The sequence below is a fragment of the Blennius ocellaris genome (genome assembly GCF_963422515.1).
Source record: "Blennius ocellaris genome assembly, chromosome: 16".
In the NCBI taxonomy this organism is placed as follows: domain Eukaryota; kingdom Metazoa; phylum Chordata; class Actinopteri; order Blenniiformes; family Blenniidae; genus Blennius; species Blennius ocellaris.
Window position 1 is genome coordinate 887,114 of NC_137665.1, and position 12,353 is coordinate 899,466.

The 12,353-nt window shown below is 48.7% G+C and overlaps 1 protein-coding gene across 1 annotated transcript; it reads left to right on the forward strand.

The window, feature by feature from the left end:
- Nucleotides 1–911: 911 nt before the first annotated feature.
- On the forward strand, nt 912–12,143 carry ppp1caa (protein phosphatase 1, catalytic subunit, alpha isozyme a; the record flags this gene model as incomplete). The annotated part of the gene is made up of 9 exons (XM_080511840.1): nt 912–916; nt 3,631–3,707; nt 3,811–3,819; nt 4,719–4,850; nt 5,035–5,265; nt 5,338–5,442; nt 5,532–5,755; nt 8,012–8,146; nt 11,716–12,143. The coding sequence occupies 9 exons, from the start codon at nt 912–914 to the stop codon at nt 11,830–11,832; spliced, it is 1,035 nt and encodes a 344-aa protein (XP_080367966.1). The 3' UTR covers nt 11,833–12,143.
- Nucleotides 12,144–12,353: the final 210 nt, after the last annotated feature.

Consider the following 12,353-nt stretch of genomic DNA (forward strand, 5'->3'; position numbering starts at 1 on the left):
CCACCCCCGATCGGGCCGGTGGGAAGCCTTTTGTCCGGGCCCCTCGCCGTAAGCTCACTGTTGCCCACTGGCTATGTGGCTAACTTTGGAGTAAGCCCCGTCGGGGCTTAGCCTCCTGTAATCCAGGTTTACAGTGACGAGCAGCGCTGCAGTATTTAGACCCACTTTTCACTGCTTTTAGTCGCTGCTGCAGGAGAGGGACGGTGTGTGTGTGTGTGTGTGTGTGTGTGTGTGTGTTGAGTCATATAAACGTCATGCATTAAACAATTGGACTCGGTGAACCTTCTTTTGATTTATTCCCCCGTCCTCTTTATGGCGCCACGTCTGTAATCATGTCATAATTGTTGTCACGTCTGTTCTGTTCACCTGCTCGTCCAGTCAAATATTGACCGTCGTCCTGTTTGTGGCGATGCAGTGAAGAGACACGGGACTTATCTTTATTTGCCGTCGGAGGCATCGGGATGTTCTATTTCAGCTCACTGGGTCAGCCCCAGTTCTTCGGATTGACGTTTGGTACATTTCAAGCGGGTTTTTTTTTTTACTTTATTGCCCAATAATTATGACATCAACCCTGTTTTGTTTGGTTTAGTTTCTCCTGGACTCTAACGTGAACATCTTGTTTATCGTACGAAATAAATATGCAGCTTTTCATTGACGTTTGTCTCTGAGAGGTCAATACAAGTAGTTAGTAGGGTTTTACAGTAATGTGCTTTACTGTCTTGATGATCTGAACATCCACATGTTGCGTTGCTCGTTTTAACATCTGTCACATCGTCCTTCACCATGTGACCGCTGCGAAATGAGTCTCATAAATACATGAGAAGGAGCTTGTTGTCGCTCCCCTCCAGTTTAATCACGGACGACAAGGTGTTCCTTTCCGTACAGACGTTTATTCCCCACGTCGTGGCGAAATGCCGTGAGAACTGAATAAATAAATATACAAACATAGGAGTTTAAGCACATATTCAGAAAATGACAATTAAAAGAAATGCGTAATAAACACAAACAACAGCACAATAATAACATGGGCATACGTTTCATTCCTCATTGGCGCATTGACTTGGGGAAGAAAACGTCCAAAGGAAAATACTTTAGTATTCTTCAGTCTTTCCTCGTGTTTACAGATCCGCTGCTCCAGGCGCTGATATAGTGCAGCTAAAGTAAATTACCTGATAACATTTGTTCCACTTCAAACAATATTCACCTTTGTGTTTCTTAACCTTTTTTTTTTTTTTTTTTTTAATAAAAAAAAAAAAGACATTTTAAATACATTGCAGTCATTCCAATGTGCTTTTATAGAGAAAATAGAAAAGTCCAACATCCACATGAGCAGCAGGTTTGTTTGTGACTGTGGAAAGAAAAACTCCTCCAACAGGAGAAACTTTGTAGAAACCAGAGTCACAGGTGGAGGAGAGGTGGAGGAGGAGAGGAGAGGTGGAGGAGGTGGAGGAGAGGTGGAGGAGAGGTGGAGGAGGAGGAGGAGAGGTGGAGGAGGAGAGGAGAGGAGGAGGAGAGGAGAGGAAAGACAGCAATAGACTTGTGGGGAGAAACAAACAATACCCTTGTTAGTGCTACATACATTTTTTTTTCTTTTTAATAACACAATAATCACAGTGATCTAAATATTTTCCAGCTCCATGAGATGAAACCAGCCTGAACAACAGAGCAAAAACCTAAATAATCACAACAATGATAACAAAAACAAACAAAAAAAACTAAATTCTTAACCTTTTTAACGTATTTATAAAACAGCAAATATGATTTTATTAACTAAATTATTCCTGGTTTTAACTCAAAAAGAATTAAATGTACTTAAATTGCATAGCTGACTGATGACGGCAATACCAGTGTTGTGAGTCTCGTCGTCACTGGTCCTCCTCTCTCTTCTACGTTAGCTTGTTCGTTATCCCGGGTGTCTCGTCGTCACTGGTCCTCCTCTCTCTTCTACGTTAGCTTGTTCGTTATCCCGGGTGTCTCGTCGTCACTGGTCCTCCTCTCTCTTCTACGTTAGCTTGTTCGTTATCCCGGGTGTCTCGTCGTCACTGGTCCTCCTCTCTCTTCTACGTTAGCTTGTTCGTTATCCCGGGTGTCTCGTCGTCACTGGTCGTCCTCGTCTCTCCGACGTTAGCTTGTTCGTTATCCCGGGTGTCTCGTCGTCACTGGTCCTCCTCGTCTCTCCGACGTTAGCTTGTTCGTTATCCCGGGTGTCTCGTCGTCACTGGTCCTCCTCTCTCTTCTACGTTAGCTTGTTCGTTATCCCGGGTGTCTCGTCGTCACTGGTCCTCCTCGTCTCTCCGACGTTAGCTTGTTCGTTATCCCGGGTGTCTCGTCGTCACTGGTCCTCCTCTCTCTCCGACGTTAGCTTGTTCGTTATCCCGGGTGTCTCGTCGTCACTGGTCCTCCTCGTCTCTCCGACGTTAGCTTGTTCGTTATCCCGGGTGTCTCGTCGTCACTGGTCCTCCTCGTCTCTCCGACGTTAGCTTGTTCGTTATCCCGGGTGTCTCGTCGTCACTGGTCCTCCTCGTCTCTCCGACGTTAGCTTGTTCGTTATCCCGGGTGTCTCGTCGTCACTGGTCCTCCTCGTCTCTCCGACGTTAGCTTGTTCGTTATCCCGGGTGTCTCGTCGTCACTGGTCCTCCTCTCTCTTCTACGTTAGCTTGTTCGTTATCCCGGGTGTCTCGTCGTCACTGGTCCTCCTCGTCTCTCCGACGTTAGCTTGTTCGTTATCCCGGGTGTCTCGTCGTCACTGGTCCTCCTCTCTCTTCTACGTTAGCTTGTTCGTTATCCCGGGTGTCTCGTCGTCACTGGTCCTCCTCGTCTCTCCGACGTTAGCTTGTTCGTTATCCCGGGTGTCTCGTCGTCACTGGTCCGTCCTCGTCTCTCCGACGTTAGCTTGTTCGTTATCCCGGGTGTCTCGTCGTCACTGGTCCTCCTCTCTCTCCGACGTTAACTTGTTCGTTATCCCGGGTGTCTCGTCGTCACTGGTCCTCCTCGTCTCTCCGACGTTAGCTTGTACGTTATCCCGGGTGTCTCGTCGTCACTGGTCCTCCTCTCTCTCCGACGTTAGCTTGTTCGTTATCCCGGGTGTCTCGTCGTCACTGGTCCTCCTCTCTCTCCGACGTTAGCTTGTTCGTTTTCCCGGGTGTCTCGTCGTCACTGGTCCTCCTCTCTCTCCGACGTTAGCTTGTTCGTTATCCCGGGTGTCTCGTCGTCACTGGTCCTCCTCGTCTCTCCGACGTTAGCTTGTTCGCTATCCCGGGTGTCTCGTCGTCACTGGTCCTCCTCGTCTCTCCGACGTTAGCTTGTACGTTATCCCGGGTGTCTCGTCGTCACTGGTTCTCCTCGTCTCTCCGACGTTAGCTTGTTCGTTATCCCGGGTGTCTCGTCATCACTGGTCCTCCTCGTCTCTCCGACGTTAGCTTGTTCGTTATCCCGGGTGTCTCATCGTCACTGGTCCTCCTCGTCTCTCCGACGTTAGCTTGTTCGTTATCCCGGGTGTCTCGTCGTCACTGGTCCTCCTCGTCTCTCCGACGTTAGCTTGTACGTTATCCCGGTGCAGACCCGAGGCGTGACTCCTGCCGGCAGCAGCACAAACCAGCCTGATTCCAAACCCTCCCTTCTCGGGCGCAGCTCCTCCACGCTCATTAAGGTGCACTCGCCCGGCGTCGCCTCCACGCCCCCGGTGAAACGCTCCTCTTTTGCCCCCGGTGAAACGCTCCTCTGCTTCCCCCGGTGAAACGCTCCTCTTCTTCCCCCGGTGAAACGCTCCTCTGCCGCCCCCGGTGAAACGCTCCTCTGCTTTGGCTCCAGGTGTGGAAGGTGTGAAGTCACATGACCAGGAGACTCTTGACAAACCTGCTGGATTCCTCACATCGCCAAGCGGAACATTTTATGCACCGTGGCTTCGCTTCTGCACGATAAGCTCAGGATCAATGTGGTTCCTGTTTGGATTTCTCTGTTGTAGCAGCCGCCGTCTCGGCGCTGGCGAACACGGCGTGATGAGAAGAGGCCTAATGATGTGTTTGCACCGTCTTTGTTGCTAGAACAGGAAGTGTGTTTCACATCACTTCCTCCAGCGCAGCAGTCTGAACTTCCTCAGCGCCTTTCGTAGGTTTGACAGCGTCCTGGTTTCTTTTCAGTCACATTAATTTAATTGACCAGGTTATAAAGCAGTTGACATTTATAAGGGACGAGGCCAACGCATACAAACAAATATATACAACTACACTGTGAAAAGAAGTGGTGGTTATAGACGTATGTATGTAAAAGCAGGTGCACTGTCTGGTGTTTGTGGAATCCATGAAGAAGGTTTGCGTTGCAGATGAGGAGGTTTAGGTTTTCTGTACACTGCAGGGAGACACTGACCAGGGACAGTCGAGGAGTTTCCCCAACGACGACTCTTCTGACCCCCAGGCTCGGCCTCCTGGGGTTTTTACTTTACAATTTAAAGTCAAATGTGTTCCGCGGCTCCTCATGCAGAGGGCAGCGTTTCCTCTCGAGGAGGTGGTTACCTGCTGAGCGGCTCGCTAGCAGAAGCCGTCAACATTTGGCGAGTGGGAGGTGTTAACATCCCCGTCTGGCTGGAGGAGCAGCAGCGTCACGTTTCAGAGCTGCGCCTCCATCCAGCCTCTTTATATTTCGGCCCTGAGCAGAGGAGGGCTTTGTCTCACCCCCCCCCTCTCCCCCCCTCCCCCCCCCCCCCTCTCTCTCCTCTGCAGTGAAAGGCTCTCGGCCGGGGAAGAACGTCCAGCTGACAGAGCACGAGATCCGCGGCCTCTGCCTCAAGTCCCGCGAAATCTTCCTGAGCCAGCCCATCCTGCTGGAGCTGGAGGCGCCGCTCAAAATCTGCGGTGAGTTTGGCGGCGTGGAGGCGGCAGGCTGGTTTCAGCGAGCCGCGCTGCCGCGCTGCAGAGCGGCAGAGCTGCAGAGCGGCAGAGCGAGGAGGCCGGCCTGTGTGAGGAAGCGTGGGACTCTGCATGCAGAAGCAGTGGCGGCCTGACCCGACCTGTGACGTTTCTCTGCTGCCCCCTGCAGGCGACGTGCACGGCCAGTACTACGACCTGCTGCGGCTGTTCGAGTACGGCGGCTTCCCTCCGGAGAGCAACTACCTGTTCCTGGGGGACTACGTGGACCGGGGGAAGCAGTCTCTGGAGACCATCTGCCTGCTGCTGGCCTACAAGATCAAATACCCCGAGAACTTCTTCCTGCTGCGCGGAAACCACGAGTGCGCCTCCATCAATCGAATCTACGGCTTTTACGACGAGTGTAAGTTCACACTGCCCCTCCAGACGGGGGGCCGGTGGATGTGGGGCTCACTTCTCTCATTGGCTGTTCCAGGTAAGCGGCGGTACAACATCAAGTTGTGGAAGACCTTCACAGACTGCTTCAACTGTTTACCCGTGGCCGCCATCGTGGATGAGAAGATCTTCTGCTGTCACGGAGGTAGGTGTTGTTGGGGGGGAGGGGGGGGGGGGGGGGGGTGATAGGGGGTGATGGATGAAGCTGACGGTCCGTCCCCACCCCCCCCCCAGGCCTCTCCCCCGACCTGCAGTCCATGGAGCAGATCCGCAGAGTAATGCGGCCCACAGACGTGCCGGACCAGGGCCTGCTGTGCGACCTGCTGTGGGCCGACCCCGACAAGGACGTGCTGGGCTGGGGCGAGAACGACCGCGGCGTCTCCTTCACCTTCGGGGCCGACGTGGTGGCCAAGTTCCTGCACAAACACGACATGGACCTAATATGCAGGGCGCACCAGGTAACGTGTGACATGACGTCCCACTTGTCCCGCCTTTGTCCTTTAACCCCGTGAGGAGGCTTCCTAACCACCGTCGGACCACACTTCCACTAGGTGATGTCATAATAATGAGACGAGGCTAGTGACGCCAGCAGTGGTGGAAAAACTACAAACTTCCAAAAATGGAGTACAAAAAGAGACTGTATAGGACTGTGTAGGCCTGTGTAGGACTGTGTAGGCCTTTATAGGCCTGTGTAGGCCTTTATAGGACTGTGTAGGACTGTGTAGGACTGTGTAGGCCTCTAGAGTCCTTCCCCCGGTGGGTTAGTTTAATTGAAATTGAGAGAAAAAAGAGGCGACCAGGTGAATAAATAACTTGTCAAACTGAAAATAGGCTGTACATGTTTGTTTGACATCTAGAACATTTATAGTCTGGATCTGGGTTCTAGATGTTTAAAGTTCAAGTCTAAAGGAAGCATCAGTGTTTCCTAGGCTAAAGGAGGCGTCGGTGTTTCCTAGGCTAAAGGAAGCGTCGGTGTTTCCTAGGCTAAAGGAAGCGTCGGTGTTTCCTAGGCTAAAGGAGGCGTCAGTGTTTCCTAGGCTAAAGGAAGCATCAATGTTTCCTAGGCTAAAGGAAGCGTCGGTGTTTCCTGGGCTAAAGGAGGCGTCAGTGTTTCCTAGGCTAAAGGAGGCGTCAGTGTTTCCTAGGCTAAAGGAAGCGTCGGTGTTTCCTAGGCTAAAGGAAGCGTCGGTGTTTCCTAGGCTAAAGGAAGCATCAGTGTTTCCTAGGCTAAAGGAAGCATCAGTGTTTCCTAGGCTAAAGGAAGCGTCTGTTTCCTAGCCTAAAGGAAGCGTCAGTGTTTCCTGGGCTAAAGGAAGCGTCAGTGTTTCCTAGGCTAAAGGAGGCATCAGTGTTTCCTAGGCTAAAGGAAGCATCAGTGTTTCCTAGGCTAAAGGAAGCATCAGTGTTTCCTAGGCTAAAGGAAGCATCAGTGTTTCCTAGGCTAAAGGAAGCGTCTGTTTCCTAGCCTAAAGGAAGCGTCAGTGTTTCCTGGGCTAAAGGAAGCGTCAGTGTTTCCTAGGCTAAAGGAGGCATCGGTGTTTCCTAGGCTTCAGACAACTAAAGACCACAATGAGACAGAATCTAGATTCTGGGAGGTTCTAGAGCCTCCGATTGGGAAGGAAGCGGGAACCTCTAGTGGAGAACGTAGGATTGACGGAGGAGAGCAAACAGCAGTGACGTAGCTGCACACAGCTCCACTTTCTAAAAGTCCAATTCACAGCAGATTCAGTTTAACCTGCAAGGAAAGTTCAGTGTTTTCCTTTGATCACACTGAAACCAAACCAGGATGTTTGTTTTCTCTGCAAAGACACAAAGTACCGAAAGTGTCGTGACGTGTTTCTGGTAGAATTCCACTCTTCTTCTTCTTCTTCTTCTTCTTCTTCTGCTTCTTCTTCTGCTTCTTCTTCTTTTGCTTCTGCTTCTTCTTCTTCTTTTGCTTCTTCTTCTTCTTCTTCTTCTTTTGCTTCTGCTTCTTCTTCTTCTTCTTCTTCTTCTTCTTCTTCTTCTTCTTCTGCTTCTTCTTCTGCTTCTTCTGCTTCTGCTTCTGCTTCTGCTTCTTCTTCTTCTTCTTCTTCTGCTTCTTCTTCTGCTTCTTCTTCTTCTTCTTCTTTTGCTTCTGCTTCTTCTTCTTCTTTTGCTTCTTCTGCTTCTTCTTCTTCTTTTGCTTCTGCTTCTTCTTTTGCTTCTGCTTCTTCTTCTGCTTCTTCTTCTTCTGCTTCTTCTTCTTCTTCTTTTGCTTCTTCTTCTTCTTCTTCTTTTGCTTCTGCTTCTTCTTCTTCTTCTTCTTCTGCTTCTTCTTCTTCTTCTTCTTCTGCTTCTTCTTCTTCTTCTTCTTCTGCTTCTTCTTCTTCTTCTTCTTCTTCTTCTTCTTCTGCTTCTTCTTCTTCTGCTTCTTCTGCTGCTTCTGCTGCTTCTGCTGCTTCTTCTTCTTCTTCTTCTTCTTCTTCTTCTTCTTCTGCTGCTTCTGCTGCTTCTGCTTCTTCTTCTGCTTCTGCTGCTTCTGCTGCTTCTTCTGCTTCTTCTTCTTCTTCTGCTTCTTCTTCTTCTTCTTCTTCTTCTTCTTCGAAACAGAAAGGCCGTTGACATGTTGAAGCACCAAGTGAAACTCGTCCCTCTGATGGACTTTGACCATGAATCTCCTGGAGGTTTTCCCTCCTGCAGCGCCACCACACCTCCATCCACACCAGCCTAACGCTCCACCTTTCCTCCGTCAGGTGGTGGAGGACGGCTATGAGTTTTTCGCCAAGAGGCAGCTGGTCACTCTGTTCTCCGCCCCAAACTACTGCGGAGAGTTTGACAACGCCGGCGCCATGATGAGCGTCGACGAGACCCTCATGTGCTCCTTCCAGGTGTGTGACTCTCTTATTGGTTGTTTCCTGCTCCACCTTTCCTTCACTGCTTCTCCTCCACCACTGGCCTCAGGACTTCAGTCATTTTAGGTTTTAAACTGTAATAGGGAAGTCTAAACGCTGAAGTCTAAACGCTCTCTGGGCGTCTGGTGGAGAGTCGCCTGTCAAAAGTACCAACCAAATGTACTTTTTGCCTCGTTTGATTTAGAATTCAAGCCTTTTTCAGTTTGTGTGAAACAATTGAGACAAACTGCTCTGTTTAAATGGTTTAATTTCTCCAATTGTTCAGGAGGTTTGTGACGAGAAATGATGTTATTTGGCTTCATTGTGGATACGAAGAACAAAAATGTTGTGACCTTATAGACGTATCCAGGAATCTCCTGTTCCTTTACAGATTAAACTGTAAAGAGTGAAAACAGGAACTAGAACTAAAGTATCTCCAGACTTCCGTCGCCATAATTGGTGTAATTAAACTGGAACCTTCAGTTTAATATAACGAGCTAAACGCTGGACGTCTCATCATGGTTTAGACTGAGCCTCTGGTTTAACCCGTGTGGATCCAGTCTGGTTTAGTTAAACCAACCAACAGAACCTAGTTAACCTGTGTGGATCCAGTCTGGTTTAGTTAAACCAACCAACAGAACCTAGTTAACCCGTGTGGATCCAGTCTGGTTTAGTTAAACCAACAATTAGAACCTAGTTAACCCGTGTGGATGCAGTCTGGTTTAGTTAACCCAACCAACAGAACCTAGTTAACCTGTGTGGATCCAGTCTGGTTTAGTTAAACCAACCAACAGAACCTAGTTTAACCCGTGTGGATCCAGTCTGGTTTAGTTAAACCAACCAACAGAACCTAGTTAACCCGTGTGGATCCAGTCTGGTTCAGTTAAACCAACCAACAGAACCTAGTTAACCCGTGTGGATCCAGTCTGGTTTAGTTAAACCAACAAACAGAACCTAGTTAACCCGTGTGGATCCAGTCTGGTTTAGTTAAACCAACAAACAGAACCTAGTTAACCCGTGTGGATCCAGTCTGGTTTAGTTAAACCAACCAACAGAACCTAGTTAACCCGTGTGGATCCAGTCTGGTTTAGTTAAACCAACAATTAGAACCTAGTTAACCCGTGTGGATCCAGTCTGGTTTAGTTAACCCAACCAACAGAACCTAGTTAACCCGTGTGGATCCAGTCTGGTTTAGTTAAACCAACCAACAGAACCTAGTTAACCCGTGTGGATCCAGTCTGGTTTAGTTAAACCAACCAACAGAACCTAGTTAACCCGTGTGGATCCAGTCTGGTTTAGTTAAACCAACCAACAGAACCTAGTTAACCTGTGTGGATACAGTCTGGTTTAGTTAAACCAACCAACAGAACCTAGTTAACCCGTGTGGATCCAGTCTGGTTTAGTTAAACCAACCAACAGAACCTATTTAACCCGTGTGGATCCAGTCTGGTTTAGTTAAACCAACCAACAGAACCTAGTTTAACCCGTGTGGATCCAGTCTGGTTTAGTTAAACCAACCAACAGAACCTAGTTAACCCGTGTGGATCCAGTCTGGTTTAGTTAAACCAACCAACAGAACCTAGTTAACCTGTGTGGATACAGTCTGGTTTAGTTAAACCAACCAACAGAACCTAGTTTAACCCGTGTGGATCCAGTCTGGTTTAGTTAAACCAACCAACAGAACCTAGTTAACCCGTGTGGATCCAGTCTGGTTTAGTTAAACCAACCAACAGAACCTAGTTAACCTGTGTGGATACAGTCTGGTTTAGTTAACCCAACAAACAGAACCTAGTTAACCCGTGTGGATCCAGTCTGGTTTAGTTAACCCTACCAACAGAACCTAGTTAACCCGTGTGGATCCAGTCTGGTTTAGTTAAACCAACCAACAGAACCTAGTTAGCCCGTGTGGATCCAGTCTGGTTTAGTTAAACCAACAATTAGAACCTAGTTAACCCGTGTGGCTCCAGTCTGGTTTAGTTAACCCAACCAACAGAACCTAGTTAACCCGTGTGGATCCAGTCTGGTTTAGTTAAACCAACCAACAGAACCTAGTTAACCCGTGTGGATCCAGTCTGGTTTAGTTAAACCAACCAACAGAACCTAGTTTAACCCGTGTGGATCTAGTCTGGTTTAGTTAAACCAACAATTAGAACCTAGTTAACCCGTGTGGATCCAGTCTGGTTTAGTTAAACCAACCAACAGAACCTAGTTAACCCGTGTGGATCCAGACTGGTTTAGTTAAACCAACCAACAGAACCTAGTTAACCCGTGTGGATCCAGTCTGGTTTAGTTAAACCAACCAACAGAACCTAGTTAACCCGTGTGGATCCAGTCTGGTTTAGTTAAACCAACCAACAGAACCTAGTTAACCCGTGTGGATCCAGTCTGGTTTAGTTAAACCAACAATTAGAACCTAGTTAACTCGTGTGGATCCAGTCTGGTTTAGTTAACCCAACCAACAGAACCTAGTTAACCCGTGTGGATCCAGTCTGGTTTAGTTAAACCAACAATTAGAACCTAGTTAACCCGTGTGGATCCAGTCTGGTTTAGTTAACCCAACCAACAGAACCTAGTTAACCCGTGTGGATCCAGTCTGGTTTAGTTAACCCAACCAACAGAACTAGTTAACCCGTGTGGATCCAGTCTGGTTTAGTTAACCCAACCAACAGAACCTAGTTTAACCCGTGTGGATCCAGTCTGGTTTAGTTAACCCAACCAACAGAACCTAGTTTAACCCGTGTGGATCCAGTCTGGTTCAGTTAAACCAACCAACAGAACCTAGTTAACCCGTGTGGATCCAGTCTGGTTTAGTTGAACCAACCAACAGAACCTAGTTAACCCGTGTGGATCCAGACTGGTTTAGTTAAACCAACCAACAGAACCTAGTTAACCCGTGTGGATCCAGTCTGGTTTAGTTAAACCAACCAACAGAACCTAGTTAACCCGTGTGGATCCAGTCTGGTTTAGTTAAACCAACCAACAGAACCTAGTTAACCCGTGTGGATCCAGTCTGGTTTAGTTAAACCAACCAACAGAACCTAGTTAACCCATGTGGATCCAGTCTGGTTTAGTTAAACCAACCAACAGAACCTAGTTAACCCATGTGGATCCAGTCTGGTTTAGTTAAACCAACCAACAGAACCTAGTTAACCCGTGTGGATCCAGTCTGGTTTAGTTAAACCAACCAACAGAACCTAGTTAACCCGTGTGGATCCAGTCTGGTTCAGTTAAACCAACCAACAGAACCTAGTTAACCAGTGTGGATCCAGTCTGGTTTAGTTAAACCCAACCAACAGAACCTAGTTAACCCGTGTGGATCCAGTCTGGTTTAGTTAAACCAACCAACAGAACCTAGTTAACCCGTGTGGATCCAGTCTGGTTTAGTTAACCCAACCAACAGAACCTAGTTAACCCGTGTGGATCCAGTCTGGTTCAGTTAAACCAACCAACAGAACCTAGTTAACCCGTGTGGATCCAGTCTGGTTCAGTTAAACCAACCAACAGAACCTAGTTAACCCGTGAAGTGGAGTTCTAAAACGAAGTGATGTGTTTCTTGTGTCTCTCAGATTCTGAAGCCTGCAGATAAGAAACTGTACCCGTACGGTGGCGGGGCGGGGCTGGGGTCGGGGCGGCCCGTCACCCCGCCCAGAAACTCAGCCAAGGCCGGCAAGGCCAAGAAATAACCCCCCCCCCCCCCCCTCTCCTCTACCCCCCCTCCCTCCCCCCCTCCCCCCTCCCCCCCCCCGTCCTCTACCTCCCAAACTTGTTTCTCCCTCGTCACCAAACGGCAACAAAGAAAAACAAGTGTCCAGGGTTCAATCACGTTTCTTCTCTTCTTAAAAAAACGATTTTTAACCGTTCGGCTCAATGTGGCTTTTTTTTTTCTTTTTTTTTTTTCTCCTTCCTTCGTGTGACAGTTTGTTTAAAAGCGACGCTCCAGATCAGTTCTGTACGTCTGAAGCTGTTCCTCCTTTTCACCTTTTTGTTTTATAGAGATGGGTTCTGGCCATCCATGATGTGGGGCGGGGGGCGGGGGGCGGGGGGGGGGCGGGGGGGGCCTTAGCTGTTTATGTTGAGGCCCGGCACTGTTTAATGCTAAACAAGCTTTTGTACATTTTGTTTCTGAGGTCCATGTATGTCTGCGTGGGGGTGGGGAGGGGGGGGGGAGGGGGGGGGAGGGGGGGGTGTAAGGCACTTAACCACA